At 41.2% G+C, this 21167-nt stretch overlaps 1 protein-coding gene across 1 annotated transcript; it reads left to right on the top strand.

Annotated features, from left to right (window-relative positions):
- The first annotated feature begins 823 nt into the window (after positions 1 to 823).
- LOC128461917 (oxysterol-binding protein-related protein 3) lies at positions 824 to 19414 on the top strand. The gene is made up of 22 exons (XM_053447092.1): positions 824 to 952; positions 6849 to 7035; positions 7925 to 8041; positions 8607 to 8660; positions 9139 to 9252; positions 9398 to 9550; positions 9667 to 9757; positions 10305 to 10408; positions 10644 to 10733; positions 11182 to 11341; positions 11493 to 11617; positions 11713 to 11844; positions 12139 to 12232; positions 13158 to 13393; positions 14073 to 14210; positions 15278 to 15341; positions 15837 to 15915; positions 16086 to 16230; positions 16732 to 16876; positions 16996 to 17122; positions 17536 to 17658; positions 18754 to 19414. The coding sequence occupies exons 2-22, from the start codon at positions 6973 to 6975 to the stop codon at positions 18848 to 18850; spliced, it is 2451 nt and encodes an 816-aa protein (XP_053303067.1). The 5' UTR covers positions 824 to 952; positions 6849 to 6972; the 3' UTR covers positions 18851 to 19414.
- The last annotated feature ends 1753 nt before the right edge of the window (positions 19415 to 21167 follow it).

Here is a 21167-nt window from a genome sequence, read left to right as displayed (position 1 = left end):
ATGTTGTGAAGCAACAAGACCAGACAGATTATTAAGACATACTTTTTCCCACTGGTTTGTACACCATGTGGTTTCTTATAACACGTCCCTGGTATTAACATAAAAATAATGAAATAGCTAAATAACAAAAGTGACAATTGCCAAATCGTGGGTCTTTATGCAAGAATGGTGACCAAACATACGCTGGTTACATCAACAAATTAGCTGCTTTTTCTTTGCCCTTGGCACGGTGTCTCTGAAGTGATCGTGATTTGTTGTGTTTTCTTATGTGTTGTGGTGTTTTGTGATTTGTTGATGTGTTTGATAATTCCCACCTCAGATCCACCGTACCTTCCAGGATAATACACTGCATATGTTTGAGTTTTGTTCAAACCAAAAACCGAAGCAATTTGATTTGAAACTATTCCAGAGGCTTTAGGCAATTTTTCACTTGGTGATAAAAAAAAGTAATAATAGTAAATAAAATGACAGACCATTACGTGGGGGGATATAAGTTATTTAGTTACATCCCTAATTTTTTTCAGGTACATATTTCGAAAGTTGATCATTGGACCTTCTCTGACTTTTGAAGCACTCACGGGCTAAAGACTTGTGAGTATAAGTACCACTGTAGTTCAGCTCACACAATAATACATGAAAACAATACCTCACTAAATCTGTACTCACGTAACTTTACGTCACTTTACGATGGAACTTACGACTCACACCTTCATCTTTTTTTGAAGGTGTTAGTCCCCGAAGGCCCGCCTCAACATGCCATCCCGCCTCTTTCGCTAAACCCTCGATCGCAATTGGCTGTGACTAGCGCCACTTACTTTCCGCCCACCAAGCAAACCACTCCCCCGTTCCCAGCGCGTCGCTGGGTCAGTGGAGCGAGGATCCTGAAGTCCTTCAGCCGCCTTGTGTGTCTCCTCTGCCGGGGAGAAGATGCTGTAGCCGTCGCCACGGAACCGTAAGCATTTATCTTCTCTAACACCCGCGTCTCGTGTGACTTTGCACCCGTGTGTTCTTGGCTGTTACCGCCTCACTTCCGGGTGGATTCGGCGGCGGAGTTGACAGCGGCGCCGGCTCGTGTGTTTCTGTGAGCGTTGAAATGAGACACCGCTCTCGATAGAATAGTTAATGGACTTCCTCCTGACATGTAGTGGCTCGGTTAGTGTTAGTGTTAGTGTTCGTGATAGTGTGTGTGCGTGTATGCGTGTATGCGCGTGTGTGTGTGTGTGTGTGTGTGTGTGTGTGTGTGTGTGTGTGTGTGTGTGTGTGTGTGTGTGTGTGTGTGTGTGTGTGTGTGTGTGTGTGTGTGTGTGTGTGTGTGTGTGTGTGTGTGTGTGTGTGTGTGTGTGTGTAACGTGTGGCTTTCTGTCGAGGCTGTGGACGTTCACATGCTTTTTTTACTGGACATGTTCAAGTTTGAATATCATGGCTGCGCACACACCTGTGTTTCTTTCTGCGTGGAGTTTGTCCCCGTCAGACACTGTTCGATTCCTGGTTCCTGCGCTGACATGGCACAAACGAATTCACCCCTTATTCAGTGGGTTCAAATTACACATGGAGATGAAGTTCAGGATGTGATCTTGCTCGTCCGGTTTGATTTAACTCACCCAAAGCTGCTGTCTGCTGAGTGACTTCTAGTAATGGCTGTGGTTTGCATTTTATTTAAAAACAGGACGGTGTCCTAGGAGGATAACATGAACTGAGACGTAAATCCACACAAACAGGCAACAATTCAGATTTCAGTAGTTTTCTATAAATGTAAATAGAACCAGACCCAATGGATTATTTTGGAGCCTAAACTGATATATCTGAAATTGATATAGGCAATCATTCCTAAGACATTTTCATGAAATCCTGAGGGCAATTAAATGTCATTGAGGCTTTTATATTTGACAGTTTTACTACAAACTTAATATTTTGTATATATGTTTTACCAGATTGGTATTAGGAAACACAAACAGCGATGGTGATTACCTATATGCTCAAATTGACTGATTTTAGAGGCAGACTGATATATCAGTTGGGCCCTAGATGTTATTTAAATATCTTTGGGTATTGGTCTATAGGTTAAACAAAACAAAACATTTGAAGTCATAGCTTTGGGGGCTGGAAATACAATGGAGATTTAATGCACCAAACAGTCTGTCGATTAATCATGCAACTCTTTGGAAGATTAATCAATTATGAAACGAATCATTGCTCTCTTTCATTAGTTCATGGAATATAAATGATTAGTTCAGTGCTTTCTTCCCCTTCACTTTTGTGAGGTGCTTGATTGACCGTTTTGTTGTGCTTTAGGTAGCACCTCTTGGACCAGACAGGATCAGAGTACGCATGAGTGGTGAGGCAAACACTATCACAGTGCCATTCCCAGTCACATGATTGCCTGTGGGTCCACATTGTCATTCCTTTACCTAGGCTACTGTAAACAAAACTGTGACTGAAGGTTTTTAGTTTTTTTAGGGTGAGGCTAGTGTCCATAAAGCTGTAATGAAGGTAAAGTATGCGTGTGTAGGTTTTAACCTTAGAGGAAATAATGAAATAAACGATATGGCTTAAATTACATAAATTTCTCTCTAAAAAGCATAATCTACTGTCAATGGCACTGTGATTATTGTAAAGGATATCTGACAAAAAAAATTCTGCAGCTATTTTTAATAAGCAAGACAATGATTTGTTTAAGTAAGTTTGAAGCAAAAGATTGATTATCTCATTCCAGCCTCTCTAATGTGAGTATTTTCCTATTTATATAATTTAAATCTTAAATTATCTTTGGGGTTTGGACTGTTGTTAAGACAAAACTTAACTTTTCTAAATGTTGCTCTGGGGATCTGGGACCTTTCTCACTTTTCATTTCCCTAATGGTTAGTCAACTAGAGCATTGACAATTGAAACTAATTGAGGATAAATGCAAGTTTAGTTGCAGAAGTAGGCAGAACAGTAGCGAGAGGAGACCGTCCAGCTATCCAGCCACCGATGTGTTGGTATTCATCCGCTCTGTTGAAGTGCCCTTTAACAAGATGTAGAGAAATCAATACAAGCTCCACATGGCACTGTTCAAATCTGCCCAACACTTGCACTCTATTGAGCTAAAGAGGATTGTGCCACAGGCATACGTTTTAGGTCCCTGGTCTGATCACTGTCCAGCCAAAAGATTTCTCCCTGCTACACCATTTCTGAGCATAAACATCCAGCGTGGCCAACGTGACTCAGCGAGTTATCTTTATGTCACTCTACCCTTTTGCACAACACCCACTTAAAAGCTGGTAAATACAGAGCACTCCTGCCTTGACTAATACGCCAAGTGGCCACTCCGAGAACAGCAGGCCTGTTATCTCTTATGGTTTCATAAGGTTAGAAGATGCCTTACTTCCAGCCGCACTGGCCGGTCGATGCAGACACTCATGTGAAATCACATTTCCGCTGGTAGCGGCACAGGTTCTATAAATAGTAGCATGTTTTATGCCCTCAGATTTTCCATAAAGAATAAACAATATGAATATATTCCTGCCTTTCGTTTTTGTTGTATCCATAGCAACACGTGATTGAGCAGTTACACAAAGTGTCCCTTGTCTCAGCAGGAAAGAGACAGAAATACATCTTTTGTGATGCAGCTTTCAAAAAATGCCTTGGTCAGGAATCTATGGGCATGCTGGTTTTCAAGCCTCTTGTCTTCTGTTTTCACTTTGAGTGCACTTCAAAATAACTGACAGTTGAGTGTCATAGCGAGACAGCCTTTCACCTCTTTTATCCCTCCCTGATGCTCACATTCGTTTTTACTCTGCATGCATACAGGAAATACAGGCACTGCACAACTTTCAGATGAAATTGTATAAATATCTTCAAACAAGCCAGTGCTATTAACAGCTACACTCTGTCAGAGATGAGGTCAGAGGTCAGATAAGCTCCTGCCACCAACCATTCCAAATCCATATGATCCATCACACAATTTTGTTATAAAATTTGGGTTTAGTTGTCGGAAATAACCAGATCATGTTGCCAGATGTGCTTCTATTTAATGCGGGCTCTCGGTCTGATAATCAGTGGATCATGCACAGCTTTAACTCTATAAATCTGTGAAGAAGCTTTACCAGAAGAGCCTGCTCCTTTATTGTAGGGAGAGTCACAGATGGGCCATCTGCGAGGACCTTTTCGCCGTCCCAGTCTGCCAGTAACGGAATAACGGGAACGATGTACAACTGGGTGGACAGTCAGGTTGACTGCAGTCCTGTGGCTGCAAGAGTGTGTATAGTCAGAAAGCAGATGGACTGGCTGCTAAGTCAACACTTGTGTGCCCAGTCAATGTTACCATAAGAGACTGTCGCGGAAATGTGTTGCCTGTAGCCTTCCTCAACTCAAAGAGTAAACTGGATGTTGAATAGGTGTTGCTTGGCGTGTGTATATTTAATGAGCCACAGGAAGAGCAGTGTCGAATTGGTGTGGTTTGGACACAGGATACATTCAATGTTAATAAACTCTGATTCAACAGGCGATCAGAGCTCTGTAATAGTATCGACTGGGACTCATCAATATAAGTGACATTTTCAATCACGCCAACCGTGTGGTCACTACAATGGGCTCATTCACGACAACTGATTCCGCAGTTAGTGTTTTCTGCATACAAAGTGGAGCTTCACTGAACTTTGAATAAACAAATGGACAGCTGTTTGTACAGCAGCGGTGCCGCGACTTCAGGGTTCTAGGGCCTGAGTCCTGCAGCCAGTTTTCGCTTACTGCACCTCACTTTTACAGTTTCAGAAAGAAAGCTGCGACCAGAGTTAGCCACTGTCCAGCAAAACAGGCACTTGCTTGTGTGTTTGTTGCAGCAAAGCTTTATTTTGTAAGTTGTTTGAGTGGTGGGCCTTTCCAGAAGGCTTGGCACTTTGGTTGCTATGAATGAGACAAGTGGAAGAAAAATTCTCCCCCCAGTGTATTCAAAGAAAAGACACACTGGTGTTGTACCATTAATGATTGACTCTCATTACGTAAGACCCAAGGCAAAACCCCTGCCACTTCTAGTCTTACAGTGCAGGAGGCTCAGCGGTGTACGATATTACAGTAATCACTCAGTCGAGGTAAGTAGGGCACTCGGTGGGATGTTCGGGGACTCTCCTCTCCCAGTTCATCTGCAGTTTTCACGGCACATCCATGGCAGGATGTATTACAGATTAACACACAGCTTCCACACAAGCTGTTAAGCCAGTGAGACGCACAAAGTAGTGACCCTTAAAACAGAAATGTGTGCATCTGTGCTCAGATCAGTTTGAGGCTGTGCTCTGAGGAAATGTTCTTCTGCAAAGTTTGCTGAACATGTTATGTAAAGCGGCGCATGGTGCTGCTGCCCTTACTCACCACTTATTGTGTGTATAATCATGGGTGTATTCTTAGAAGAGTTCAGCCAAGCCTGGAAATTTTCCATTGAGGCCCTGAGTTCTTACAATGTGCCTATCCTGAATGTTTTATGGTGGGATGAGCCTTTGGTCATTTAAAGTCTACGTTAAACCCAGATTTGTTCACACAGACATAACTATGTAGGAGTGATGCGAAATGAATTCCAGAACTCGATTTTTATCTATAAAGCTTCAGAGAGCACAGCACTGCAGGCATGTCACCACTCTAACACAACAGCTTGATGAGACGATTCAATCTCCCCGAGTTTAACACTTGAAACTTATTCAAGAAAACATTGTCTGTCCTTTTAGTCTCTCCAGAGCCGCAAAGTAGGCAAGTATGTGAATCATCCAACTGCTCCTGTCTGCTTTTAGCCACGTGTTGCCGGTAGCTAGCGGTGTGTGTTATGGTGTGTCTGGGGTATCGAGGCACGGAGCACACTCTTTCCTGTTGGTGACTCATATTCAGGGCTTGGTAATGACTGTAAGCGGAGCCCCTGGGAGCACACAAACCTAAACTACCAGACTGTTTGCACCAGATGCACATATCGGCATGCTTAACATTCAACAGTTTACACACATTTGCATGCATGTGGGCACAGACAAAGACCACAGGCATTCCCTTAGTGTGTTAGTCCACCTGACAGGGATGTGCCTGGCTCACATGACCAGTACACATCCACACAGCCACTTTGACTTCAGTGTTAAAGAGTATCAGCGTACACAGGGAGTGGCTGTAAAACACATATAGGCGCAACATATCGGACAAATGCATAAAGTACAAGTAGGGGAAGGTCATCAATGCTACATCACATGGAGGATGTAAAACTCCCTTCTCACCTCGTATAACACTACAGCTTTGTGATTATCTAGAGGCATTCAACAAAGCTCTTAGACATCACATTCTATGATCATGCACTCCAGCAGATGCTTGGATTCACAACATTCAAAGAAAGACATTTTAACCTCAAATGTTCGAAGATGAGGACGCTTGGGAGGAATTTGCAGGAAGTTAGCCAGCAGTTTAGGTTAGTTAAAGTAACTTTTTTTTTGTCTTAGATGTATCATTAGTTCCACATAAACAGTGGTAGTTACATCTGGTTCATGTGTATGGAAGCAGCCACCGGAGTCATACATTTATGATTTCATATTTCATTGTCTTGTTTTGTATGATACTCTGTATGTTCCAGTGTTAACTGTTGCCGGAATCCTGAAATGTTCATGTGTTCATGATAAAGGCTTAATGGCCTCTCATGTATTTTTATTTTGGATATTTGTATCCTGCTTCCTTAAAACTAGGCTGCATTGGACTTTTTTTTTTTTATATCCACAGTAAGACTGTGGACTGACACAGTGAGTAAGTGATTCCTCACTGATTGTATTTGTCAGTTCCTGTGTGCTGCTTCTGTCCTCTTTTTAAAATGTGCTCCCCAGACTTCACTGTGTTTTAACCTTTCTCCACAGTGCTGACTGTTGTGGCCTTCAAAGGTCAGAGTGATGCTCCTGGTGGCTCCGCTGTGATCTGCGCTACTGCGGTTTCCACAGAAACACAACAACAGAGGGTGGAAGGAGGTGAAGTCGCAAAAAGATGACGTCGCCATCGCCCACTCACAGTGACAGCAGCAGCTCCTCCAAACATGACAGCAACCAGGTGAGTTTGTGGTTCTACATGTGTCGATATATGTTTGTGTAAATAAAAGTACTTGCAGCCTTTGTAAGCATTTCAGTATTTGTTTTTCCTCTCGCCTCATATCAACTAACCTCAGATTGGCTAATAATGAATGCACTTTAATGCAGTATCCCTTAGGAAATAAAACATGTTAGATATTATTAATTTATGTTTGTTGTATTGATCAAACATTTGAAATTCATTAAATTATTAATAGTTTGTTTCTGTGACACTTAACAGGTAATAGAAGATCAAACCACACCCTTTATAAAGAGCTTCAAGTGAAAAAAAACTGTTTTGACTACAACTGATATTGCAGTAACCACAGTATTGCACCTAAAGGAGACATATTCATCATTTAAATTTTTGTTATTACCTGAAAAGGTTTACATGCTCAAATTTAAGAAAATACATCACTTTCCTCATACTGTCCATTGCTGTAGACCCTATTTTCAGCCTATATTTGCTCTGATAAAGCCCAGTCTACTCTGATTGGTCAGCAGGTCTACTCTGTTGTGATTGGTCTATCACTTCCAGCACATGTAGGAAATGTGGGCCCCTGCTCTCTCTTTACCTGGCTTTGTTAGAGGGCATGCCAGACTAGCCGCTGGGCATGCATTATGCAAATGTGTGGCATTGTGATATCACAATGGTGAAGTGATATGACAATGGCTGTTTAATTTTGCAGACCTTTTGCATACACAAATAAAACTATAAAACATTAGAAGAAAGTAGCATCATATGTCTCTAAGTGGTGCCTGTGATTATGACAATATTGTTTACTGATTACAGACTTTAGGCTGTGATATAACCTTGTTATTTGTCTGTCTAACCCATGCAGTAATAAATACCCTCGTATGTCTCTCTCCAGGACAGCTGGGAGATTGTGGAGGGGCTCAGAGGGGTTCCTGCCAGCGTGCAGGAGCCTGCCAGGCAGGAGGGTTTCCTGCTCAAGAGGAGGAAGTGGCCCATGAAGGGATGGCATAAGGTCAGTACCTGACCTGTCCACTTATAACCCCAGACTGCAACATGTTACATAACAACACTTTCACCCTGGACCATCTGATAATGAACTTATTGTCACTCTCAGCATTTTAAAAGGTTGTGTCAGACAATGAGCTCACATTCTGAGGTTGCTTATATACTTTTTTAAATATCCTGCACTGTGTTCATCATGTGTAGTTGTGCTTTTTAACGCCTGGGCCAAATTGCGCGTGCAGATCCTGTGTGTTGCCAAATGCACTGCTTTTCATTTAGCCCGCAAGGAGGATTCAAGTAATGTCAAAATGTAGTCTTTTTCATTGTAAAACAAAAGTGAGCAAACTGTGCTTGTAAACTGTGGTTATTATATCACTTGCTTCATTGCTGCTGTTTTGAAATTTAATAGGTAAGGTCAAGGGAATGTCGAGTTATTGGTGCAAAACTGCACAATGTCTGCGAACTTTTATTTTTACTGGTGTCTTATTGTATAACCAAAGAGTGCAATAAATCTATTATTCCAGGAAGGCAACAAGTGGACAGCTGCTGACTGAGTTTGTTTTCTTCCCATCTAGAGATACTTTGTGTTGGAGAAAGGCATCTTGAAGTATGCAAAGCGTGGAACTGATGTAGGTATCACCTCAAGAGCATAATCTGTTTGTCGATTTTTATTTTCCTATCTTTATTCAAGAATGCGACCTCTCAGTTTGAGAGGAATGATTGATTTCACATTCAGATCTTGCGATTATGTCACTCAATACACTGCACTTGTACTCAAACTGTGTGCTTCCACTCAGTTATTTTGTTGCTTAGACAGAGTGCCTGCGCTCCAGCTCTTTTCGCTTTCGGATGTGTTGTTCGCTTTGCTTCTTTGAGAATCCTGTAACCGCCAGTATGGGACAAGAAGGTTGGACAATTTCGTTGGTCAACACCACACCTGGCAGTCCATTGGTTGGAGAATTCCGACAGAAAAAAATCCAAGAGCATTAAAAATTCTGGACATGAAATCAATAAGTCCTGCTCTCTTATTGAAAGACCACGGTCTTGAGTAATGCTCTTGAATCATTCTTGCAAAGACACATGCTAACAAAGTTGTTTTTTGCACAGGTGAAAAAGGGAAAGCTTCATGGCTGCATAGATGTCGGCCTGTCTGTCATGTCAATAAAGAAAAAAGCCATGTGCATTGACCTGGACACAGAGGATAACATCTATCACCTAAAGGTATTGTACTGTTTATGAGCCAAGTCTTAATTGTTTCAACACCTACACGTGTTTTTCCTTATATTTCCTGTGTCCGCTTCGTACAAACACACTCACTGCACTTTTCTCCAAGTTGGCGCTCCTAATTACACTTTATGGCACCCAGGTGAAGTCTCCAGAGCTGTTTGAGGAGTGGATGTCAAAATTCCGGCATCACCGCGTGTATCGGCAGAACGAGATTGCCATGTATCCCCATGAGAGGCATCTCTTCCACCCCGGCGCCTCGTCCTCCCCCTCCCTCAGTGACTCTCTGAGAAAGGTAAGTTGTTGCAGTGCTTGTTTGTAGAAAACCCTTTTTTCCCCCCGGCGCTCTTAAATTTGATGCACTTGGTATGTGAAGTTATCGTCATCCATCTCTCTTTCTCACTCAAACAGAGAGCTACTCTTACCAAGCAGGCGTCAGTCCACCAGGCTAAGATCAGCTCCTGGCTCCATTCCTCAGAGGACATGAATAGGTGCTGCAAAGGTTGGTTGCTTTTGTTGTTTTTTCTTTTTTCTTTCTTGCCTTTTAAACTGGTCATCCACTAACGTCTGGGTTTTCACTCCAGGGTCAAAGGACATTAGACACGGGTCCAGCTCCGGTTTGCAGTGACACGATACATTGGTTAAAGCGCTAATTTCTTCTGGTTGTTATTTAGGCAATATAAACGCCTATGCTGCACTTTTTCCGGCGCAATCTTGACGCACATTGAACTTCTTGGCGTTGACGTTATAAGCGTTGAACATTTATGTACTAATTGCTTTTGACATCTTTGCAACAACGTATTGTGCAAGATGCAACACCGTTAAGTCTGCAAGGTTAGAGAGCCTCGTGACATCCAACAGGACTCATCAGGGGAAAACTAGAAATAGAAAAGGAGTTGATCGCCTTTTTTTGGCAGGTGTAAAAGAGTTATTATTGTCTCCTGAGTTTTTCTTGATCCAGCAAATGTTAAATTTCTAATTCATTCTCCTATCACTGTGCCTGCATTCACCCCCAACTTTAATCTGATAATAATGCCTTTCTCTCTCAGACTTGGAGGACTGTGGATCGTACCTGCTTGAACTCAACCTGCTGCTGAAGAGCATGGAGGTCATCCACCGCACATACTCAGCTCCAGCCATCAGTGCACTACAGGTAAACAAAGACACTCACATGAAGTTGACCATGATTTGAAATGTGGACACATTCTTTGTCTTGATTAAAGCTGATTCCCAATGAAAATGCATTTGCCGACTTTGTTGGTGTAACAGAACGGTCGAGTAATACGCAAAATGTTGATTTTACTCAATCTAATATTTTTGAGTGCTCGTGTCAGTTTTGGAATTCAAATTTTTTCCTACCCCCTAATACATTTTTGGTGGCCCCATAGGCATGTACGTATGACATCCCAAAAAAGGAGAAGAGGCCGAGGAGGTGGCGATCCAAAAACAGTGGCAAAGAAACAAAAGCCACACTACAGGTACATGTCCATTTCATTATTATTATCTCTGCCAAGGAGATTATGGTTTCACTTTCTTTGTCTGTCTGTTAATTAACAGGAGTACACACAAAAGTAGTCGACTGATTGCCACTAAACTTAATGGAAGGTTGCAGTATGGATTATGAAATATCCTGTAAAATGTTGGTGTTTCCAACAGAATTCACTCAATCTATCTTGCCGTAAAAGGGTGAAAGACAAGTTCTCGTGTCAGAGGTAGAACTGCATTCCATCTAATATATTAGAACATATCTGACCGCTAGTGTGGTCAGATAACGGGAAATACTCATTTGAAATGGAGAGGGCATTACCCTTGGCAGAGGTATGCACCGTGAGCCCCCCTCTATTTGATATCAACAAGCGTTATAGTGTGAGAATGAAAGCAAAATAATGGTTTTCACTTCACCTTTTTTCTGTGTTTGTCCCCCAGATCCCGAGCTGTATCTCCTCTAATTCCCCTCGTCTTCATGCCTCCAATCCCAACCTGTCCACCACTGAGTCAAATACCCAAGAGGCCTGTCCTGAATCTCCAGACTCTCCTATAGATGCGTCCCGTCTCCAAGTGGACTTCTGCAGGCTGGCAAACAACCGTGAGTTCAATTGCCTAAGTCACCACAACATTGCTCAGATTATCTATTTACTTCTAAATAGATGCGTTTTTAGCTTCTATATGGTGAGATAGTTTCCATGACAACTCTATATAAGTCTATGTTTCTGTCCCTGGCATTTGCTTCACTCCAGTCCACACCACACTGAAATCAGCCTTCAGTTCCTTGGTAGCAGAAAAAGACAGACTGAGGCACACCATCGAAATGCAGCCCCCACAGCCAGTGCAGGTCATGGGCTTAAAGACTGCTTATACCTCAGTGAGTGACTCCATGATTCAGAACTCTCAAATCTGCAAAATCCCACCACACTAAAAAATGTTACCACATAACTGGTTTTCTCATCATTTAAACAGGAATGTCCAGGCGGCTCCCACTCCTTGGTCCACCAGGCGTCCAATGAGAGCAAAGCATCTATCCCTGAGTCGATATCAGAGTTCTATGATGCTCAGGAGTACCTTCTCTCCTCTTCCTCTTCCGAAAATGAGGTCAGACACTATTTTGTACCTCCTCCCCCTCCGATACTTCATGTTAACATCTAAATGCAGGGATCTTTTTATTGAATGAGTCTATGAAATGTGAGAAATTGGAGGAAAAAAGGTTATGAAACAACAAGGTGACATATTTTTTAGCCCTACAACTGGGTCTTAACTAAACCCAAATACCTGCATCTACAAATGTACAGTAAACTGCCTTTATTTATTTCCTATTTTTTTGTTGTCTTTTGATCCTGCGCTTTGGACGCTTTCTGACCTTCACCATTGATTCTCTTTTATCTCCAGGCGTCCGACGATGACTCGTACATCAGTGATGTCAGTGACAGTGTCTCCATGGATACCTACAGCAACGAGGGAGGCAGTGAGAGACACAATTCTGGTATATAATACAGTACAAGTTGTGTATGTGTGCTTGAGTACAACAGAGTGAAATACGGGGACCTCATTCTGTCATAGAGGGGCAGGACTTGCCCTCCCCTGTGCGCTTGAACGCGACTGCAACTGAGCCTCTGGGGGTCCTATTGTGCTTTCTCAGAGTTTAACACAGTATAAATTATGAATATCTGGAATCAGAGACATTACTCTCCTGCTGAGGGAATGTGTTAAACACTACTACTGCCAACTTCCAGACACCTTTACAAACTCGGTGCAGTATGTGACGAAACATCTGCGGACATGAATCCTTAATACACTGCTGCAGATGTTGTTTCCTCTATATTTCCTCTGCATGAGTCTTAACTCCATGAGGAAACATTCATTCAACTAGAGTATCACTCAGTGGAGTGCAAACCTCTGTTCTCTTATGACACCACATTTAAATTCACTAGATACAAATTTGATACCAACCCCACTAAATATGTAAATATGTCATGGTAGAGAAAGGTCCTGGATCCGCCCTCTGATCCGGATCCACACAACATTGTCATGGATTATTTTCTGACCAATATAACATCTCTCCTTAGAGTTTCGTGCAAATCCGTCAACCTGTTTGTCTGTAAACAATCAGACAAACTAAAGTTTTTAAATTTGAATGAATTTTGCATTAGCTCGATTTTTCGATGCTCACGTCAGAGTAATGAATGACAGTTTTTTTTTTACTGCTTCTCTCGATCCTCATCTTCTTCACATCAGTGTGGGACATCAGAGACTTTACAACATCAAATATTAGACATTTTGCACATATAAGCATCACCTCTCTAACATGTCATCTCTCACATTTTTCTGTCTCACTCGTTGGTGTTAAAAACAGCTCTTCCTTCTTCTTCTCGTCTCACTGTCTCTCCCTCGACATTTCCCTCCTGCAGTCAGCAGCGTGGTGAACCTGAATCGCCGGCGTGCCAGGTTGCCCTCCCCTTGTTCCGCCAGCAGCGTGAGCCTGTGGAACATCCTGAGGAACAACATCGGGAAGGACCTGTCCAAGGTGGCCATGCCAGTGCAGCTCAACGAGCCGCTCAACACCCTGCAGAGGCTGTGTGAGGAGCTGGAGTACAGCGAGCTGCTGGACACCGCCAACCAGACGCAGGACCCTTACCAGCGGATGGTGAGAGGACAGGAAAACAAGCATGATAAAGCTGCATGTATAAATCTGCAGAGGGAAGATGGAGCCTTGTAAACATGTACAAATTCTAGCTAGAAACTTGAGTTATTTTGCACACATGTCGTTATGCATCTACCATGCATAAACTAGTCTCACGAGCAATATCACAAACTCTTATGATACCACAAAGAACATTATTAGGTTGGAGCACGCAAAAGGTAAAGATATTTATTCAGGCCTCTGATCTCCACGTCAGCAGAAGCGCACAGGTAAAAAAAAACAATGACAGTGCCTGGAGCAAACTATAGATAGGAAATGTTTATTGAGGTCAGTGCTTTTCCTCAGGCATCTTTTCAAATGATACTCTGATGTGTGTCTTTTTCCCTCGTGTGCGCTTCTGTTAAAGGTTTTAATAAATCAAACAAAATACATTTTCACTAATCTTTTTTTGTTTCTGTGCCTTTTTGGTCCAGAGTATTTATAGTTTATAGTCCAAAAGACAGACCGTTGGCTAAACACACAAAAAAATCATATTCACAAGTCTCACGCTTCTACATACTGTATAAATACTGTAAAAACTACAGAGATGTAGTATTACTTATGCCTACTCGTTAACAAACACATTTACGTGCCTCTATATTGGTGTCAGACCCTCACCGCTCCTCTCTGATTTTCTATACAGGTGTATGTTGCTACTTTTGCAATATCTGCTTATGCATCCAGCTTCCATCGAGCAGGAAGCAAACCCTTTAACCCCGTCCTGGGAGAGACGTACGAGTGTGACAGACCTGATAAGGGCTTCAGGTTCATAGCTGAACAGGTAGAGGTCACAGTTTACATCAAACACACACACACACACACACACACACACACACACACACACACACACACACACACACACACACACACACACACACACACAACACACCATTTACTGCATGGGCATACGAAGAATCACAACCTTTCAATAACAAATTGAGAGCAGGCTTATTTTCCTGCTAATTAAATGTATTATATTTCTGGAATTCTATGTATTTCATGTAAATTTACCACATTTAAAGCATTTTTCAGACATTAACTTAAAAAATTGGGGCCAGATAATGTATCGGAGTTTGCCTTTCACATATGAAGAACACAGCAGGAAATTTTGCGGGTGAAATAGTTCACAACAGGAAAATAATCGGGGCATTCAGGCAAGCATGCAGGAGGGAGGACATGACTTATATACTGCACAGGGTTTTTGTTTACAGCACATCAACAACAGTGTCGGCCCTTATGGTCAAAATCAGAAGTTGTCATCTTCATCTGCAACTTCTTCTTCGATTCTTCTTCCTGAGATATTTGTGTTCTCTTCCTGCTTTACTCTCACATGGGCCAATTTTCCGGATATTTCAATAGGGGGCGGGCAAGAAAAGTTACGGAAGATGTTCAGGACAATTGACTTAGCCATTTGCACATACTCTGGACAACTTCAAGAAAATGACTGGACCTCATTGCATGCCTTAAAGCAGCTTTAGTCATTTGAAACACTGGTCTGTTATTCTCAATTGAATCGTCACACCATAGGTTTTCAAACGTCTGACCTATCAATGAAGGACAGCGCCCTGTTCCTGTTGTATGCTTTAAAGCAACTGTCAAGACTTGCAACTAAATCCAATCCTACAAATCCTGCACTGACTTGCCAGTCGTCTCTGCGGTGGTCGTGTTTATTTACATTAATTATACTGATCTCTTAAATTGTTTGTATTAATGGTTTAAGGCTGTCGAAAAAATTAAACCTTTCCTAGCCTTCACTGATTGATGAACACAGCTTCATGAGCTACAGTGTGTATTGTTTCGGATGAGGTGCCTTTATCTCATCTTGTATCTCTTCTCTCTGTTTCCCAGGTGAGTCATCACCCGCCAGTTTCAGCATGTCATGGTGCTTCAAGGAACTTCACCTTTTGGCAAGGTGAGCATTTGTTGAATAAACCACCCATTTTCCATCTGCTGGGCTTGGATTATATGGAAAATGCCCCAGTGGCGCCGCACCTTTTTGTTTCGTTACATGCTTGAGTTAAAACCGCTGCTGTGCAAGATTTAAGGAACCTCATTTAACTTTGTGGCCTTGGTGTTCTCTGTAATTTTCCATTGTGTTATAATACTACATTTTTAGTTTATAGCAAAATCGCTGTGCAGATTATATTCATGAGACTGATCATTTGTTAAGCCAGCACTGTGTGTTCAGAAACAACTAACTAACCAATGATTGTCAGAGAAACTACAGCCGGTTGCCTTGTTTGCATTCCTGAGTGTGCACATGAATAAAGACGCCGGTTTATAAAAAGACACTGATGTTTGCTGAAGAGACTCAAAAAGAGCCTATTGAGGATCTAAATTAAGATAGAATGATGATTTCCATTGTTACAAGAGGTCACCTGCTAATTTGTCTCCCATTCTCGTTCAGATGTTCGATGGAAAAACAAATTCTGGGGCAAATCCATGGAAATTGTTCCCATGGGAACCACACATGTCACACTACCTGCGTAAGTCCTTTATTCCTTTACTTGCTTTGTGTGGGTGTGTTTGCATGTGCTTATATGTGTATACACTCACGTGTTTTCAACATAAGAGTCCAGATCACCATGCACAGTACTATGAGCGAAACATAATTTTTTTTTAGTGGTTAAGTACAGTATATGTGTGATTTCTGCAGCTTTGGGGACCACTACGAATGGAACAAAGTGACGTCCTGCATCCACAACATCCTGAGCGGCCAGCGCTGGATCGAACACTACGGAGAGATGGCCATCAAAAATATCAACAGTGACGCTTGCCAGTGTAAAGTCACATTTGTCAAGGTTAGGAAACGCAAATATTTATATAACCGTGAATGTCTTGTGTTCTGTTGTGATTTTCACTCTGCATCTTGACAAGAAAGAAGCTATGGTGAACATGTCTTCCAATCTTAACTTGGTCCTTCAGTGACTTTCTACTGTTGTGCTGTTGTAGAGACAAACTAAACCTGGTTTGTTTGTTCTGATCAGTCACATGAGCCTGGTATTAGACACTTGATTTTTAGCATCATAATTCTCCGAGCACATACTTCAGTATTTTGTAAAAAATAAAAAATATAAGTATTTCACTTTTTATGCAGTGCTGCCCACTCAAACAAACATTACACTATCTAGGCACACAGCACCCTCTGCTGGCCAAAAATAGAAAAACAAAAAAAACTACTGCACATTACAACTCTAATCCTCAGTGACACATGCCTAAACCATTAAGCATTTTTTTTATATTGTTGTTTTAAATGTTTCATATTCAGTTTCATATTTCACTTAGAATTTTTACTCTTTCAGGCAAGATCATGGAGCTCCACAGTGAACGAGATAGAGGCCGTGGTAACCAACTCAAATGGAAAAGTAGTGCACTCCCTTTTTGGAAAATGGCACGAGTCTGTGTTTAAAGGAGACCCACCTTCTGCCACATGCATCTGGAGAGCAAGTGAGTGATTGGTCCCTGGAATTGTCAGTCAAGCAGCTTTAACACGACAGCAGTTCAATCGAAAAACACAACTACAGTCGATATGACAGCTGCTAATTTGTATGTGTGTGTGTATGTAGACCCAATGCCGGTGGACCAGGAGCAGTACTATGGCTTCACCCAGTTTGCAGTGGAGCTGAATGATTTGGTCTCCACCCTGAGACCTCTGCTGCCCCCTACAGACACACGCCTCAGGCCGGACCAGAGGTTAGCACTGTCTACAATGTTGATCTCTGTTTGTCCATCCACAAACATTATCTCTAACCTTTATTGAAACTTAATACTTAATTACTTTTGTTACTGATATCTTATTATTCTAATGACCTGTGCAGATGACCCTGTAGCGTAAATTGATTTAAAAGCTACCAAAACTGTCCTTGGGCCCAAACAACGATCCGATGAATTCATGGGAATTGGATGAATGTCCTTTAAATATGAATTTCCTGCCATGGTAAATATATTGTGACGGGGAGAGGGAGTGACCACAGCTGCTACTATCAATAAGAAGGAGAGATTTCCTGTCACACATTTGATGAAATGGTTTTGTAAATGATGGTGATGCTCTGATAAGACCAAATTTCTCCTGTTTCTCATCGTCGCTCTCTGTCTCTTTCGTCCAGGCTGCTGGAGGAGGGGAACCCAGAAGCGGCTGAGGAGCAGAAACAGAGGATAGAGCAACTCCAGAGGGAGAGGAGGAAAGTGCTGCAGGACAACAACATGACACACCAGCCGCGCTTTTTCAAGTATGTTGCTCGTTTCTTGTTTGTGCATCCTCTGTGCATGAGTCTGTGTGTGCAGTCAGACACAGTGAAACAGATGCTCTGCTCATCATCACATGTATTTTACACCAAGTAAACACCAAGTACGATCCTCCTTTCCTGTCCCAAATGTTTTTAAATGTCTGTTCTATGCAAGTGAAGTCGACACAGAAAGTCATGAAGATTTTATGTGTAACAGATTCTTGTCTGGATTAGCCAAGTGGCTATTATTTACATTTAAAGACACAAACATGTTGATAATATATTTTTAGATGTGCAAGTTAATATCAATATTTATGTATAAAATAATATGTCTGTTATAAAATGATTTGCAGTAGAGTGGATGTTGCTCAGGGGGCAAAGTGGTCGTCTGCTAGATTCTGAACCTCAAGTTTCTCCCCGATGATGTAAAATTAGTATCAGTGGTGTGTGACTGTGCATTGTGTAGAACAAGTGCTGTTTGAATGTTTGTTTGTGTGTGTGTGTGTGTGTGTGTGTAAGCGGTGGTTATATAAGAAATGTGCTTGATAAATGCAAACATTTTACCATTTAATATTATTCTAGAATCTGATCAATTCCTTCAAAGCAACACTATTTAAATATTCCTGAGAAACAGCGCCACCTGCAGCCACATTCAAGACATTGACCAAATAATACACGGAGTAAGAACAATGAAAATATTAAAAAAATATATATATTCTTATAATAATAATAAGTTTTATTTTTTATTGATAATATAACCACTATGATATTCATAAGAAGTAATAATGAAAATCTTGAAAAAAAAGAGAACAATGAATGCATAAATAAGAAGAAAAAAAATAGAGTGACTAAAAAGTGTATTAATACTTATCATCTTGTAGCCGCCATCATTTTTTTATAATGACTAATGCTATTATCATTACCATGACCAATGATTATGAACATCAGTCAGTTCCACGCTTCCCACAGGAGATGGTACCCACTCACATTACATAGAGTCACAACAGTAGTTCAGGGGGAGGATGGGAATGAAAGTCATGCATTAAAACAACATTTAAAAATGTGTTGATCAGGTTGATTTTCTTGCTGTGTCGACAGGAAGTCTAAGGACGACATGTGGGTGAGCAGCAACTCGTACTGGGAGCAGCGTAGAGACCCTGGCTTCAGCAAAATTGACTTCCCCGTGTTGTGGTGACCTCTGGATACAACCAAACGTCTCCACTACAACTTATCACAGAGAGGGAAGTGTACACTGAACTGAAACCTGCCTTCAACTGTCCTGACTGGGTCAACGTGAATCAATCCATGTCATAGTAACCCAACCTAAGATGGACTTCCTGCTTCCAGTTTCAACTTTTGTTTCACATTTCACCTTCTCCTCTTGTTATCCTGACTGTAATTTACACAGTGTCCGTTTAGAATAAATATTCATATCATTCTCGTCTGTTTCATCTAAGCATTTACCAAAGTGCCTTTTATTGCAGGGCTGCACTCAAATCAGCTCCTTTAGCAGTTATGCAAAAACACTTTAATTTTGAGATTTCAGATGATGTCAGTGTTCAGTTTGTTGACTTCAGAGGAAAGGAACGGGTTTGTATTTCAGCTTTGAATTCTAATAGAAGGACTTCAGCCTGATTTCAGAGTGCTGCCTTGTATAAATCAGTCTTGACTGTCAGGACTGGGGATACAGTTTTGTACTGATGTGACAAAAGCAATAATACTTCATGTTAAAAGTGGAAAATAAACTGTTCAATGGACAGCCGAGTTATGTTATTACTTTTTACACTTCCTTCTTTTTTAACTCTGGTTTGGGGTTTGGGGTCAGGATGAGCTTCAGCTTGTTGCTCATTGCTCACACAGTGTAATAATTATTTTCACCTAAACATATGACAAACAAAATAGATGTGGTGAAAATCTGCTCAAGCTCTGGTATGACACCATCCAGAATGATTCCCGTCCAAAAGCATCTGCTCTTATTACAAGAGTAAAAAGTGAACGTTCTTCTCATTTCCTCAGTCTCGTGTTTAGGATAATGGAAAAACTACAGAACGAATTTCCTTGAAACTAGGAAGGATGGGACATGTGCCAAGAAAGAACTTGGTAGCTTTTGGTGTGGAACTGGACAAAGGCTTGGTCTCAGGAATGTTTTTATCACATTCTTTAACATTGAAAGATAGGCCGTCTTAAATAACATATAATTTCACCAATGTCCTGGCTTATTTAGAGGACTGATATTTATGCTTACATGTATAATTTGGTGCAGCTTGATTGAATTTGCTGTGGCCTGGAGGTATACAATCTACTAATTGCCGTTCTAGTTGTCTTTGTCTGTTGCACACTGTCCTCATTTGCCTACAAATGTGTGTACGTATGATTGAAAAACAAAACAAAATGGTGACTTTTTTGGTAAATGTCTTTACCTAGGGCATCTTTTGACCATACTAGTTACCAAGATGTTAAATTTCACAATTCCAGTGCTGAATTCTTTATTCAAGGATTTTCTGTCAGAAAGCTGCAGTTACTAAACCATGTTTTAAAGTGCTGTACCATGACTGAGGGCTGGTCCATTACTCTTGAGCAGCAAACAATAATGTGACATGTGTCAAGTTACTGTTTAGTTATTAAAAGTCGTGTCTGAATTTAAATGTATTTCCACATCACTTTATAGTATTTACTACATAGCTAATGTTACAAGGTAGTTTCCAAGTTCAAACATGGCAAAGATACAATTTGATGATACTGAAATGTTCGATTGAACCACAGAATTAGCAGATGCTACAGCAAAAAATCCTACTTATACAATATGATTATATCAATTATAACTTCAGGATAATATTTATGTAATGTTACTCACATGGGGGATATCCGCATACAAAAACTGACGCTTTAGAGTTGGACTGAATCACAAACAACTAATTCCTTCCTCCTCTTTGGTGCACACCTCTCAGCGGGGAATCGACAGTAGGTGTCACATGGAACTACACTTTCTACATCACTGCAGTGAGGCAACGTTATGTTTAGCCTCAGTTGATGTTATGGCAATATGCATGTTATTGGACAGCGGTAGTAGGTAACCTAGGTAACCTAGTCGGGTTTACCGGGCAGATGTGGCTCAGTGGGTATCACACCATGTCCTCTAACTACAGGGTCAGTGGTTTCACACCTGGCTCTATGTGGTCATGTGTTTATGTGTCTTTAATTGAGATACAGGCCACAGACTTTGTCCTAACTGTCACAACTTTAGCTGCATTTCTGAGAAGTGAATTCGGTAACAGGTGCATGTGTGAGCAATGTCCATTTACAGTCACATATTCCACATTTATTCAAATGTCTGTCAGGTCGGCTGCTTGTGCTTTACAAGGAGCGCTGTCAGTAGTCTTAAAGAAACTAGTCACAATAGCAAATACTAACATAAAATAATACAATGTATTTAGAATTTATATTCTCCAAGCTTTCTTGAAAAACACAATGTTCTTGAGTAAGGAACCATTTCAAAAACATACATTCAGTGA

This window comes from Pleuronectes platessa, chromosome 18, assembly GCF_947347685.1.
Source record: "Pleuronectes platessa chromosome 18, fPlePla1.1, whole genome shotgun sequence".
NCBI lineage: Eukaryota > Metazoa > Chordata > Actinopteri > Pleuronectiformes > Pleuronectidae > Pleuronectes > Pleuronectes platessa.
The sequence above is the reverse complement of the archived record's forward strand: the minus strand, read 5'-3'. Positions and strand labels throughout refer to the sequence as shown.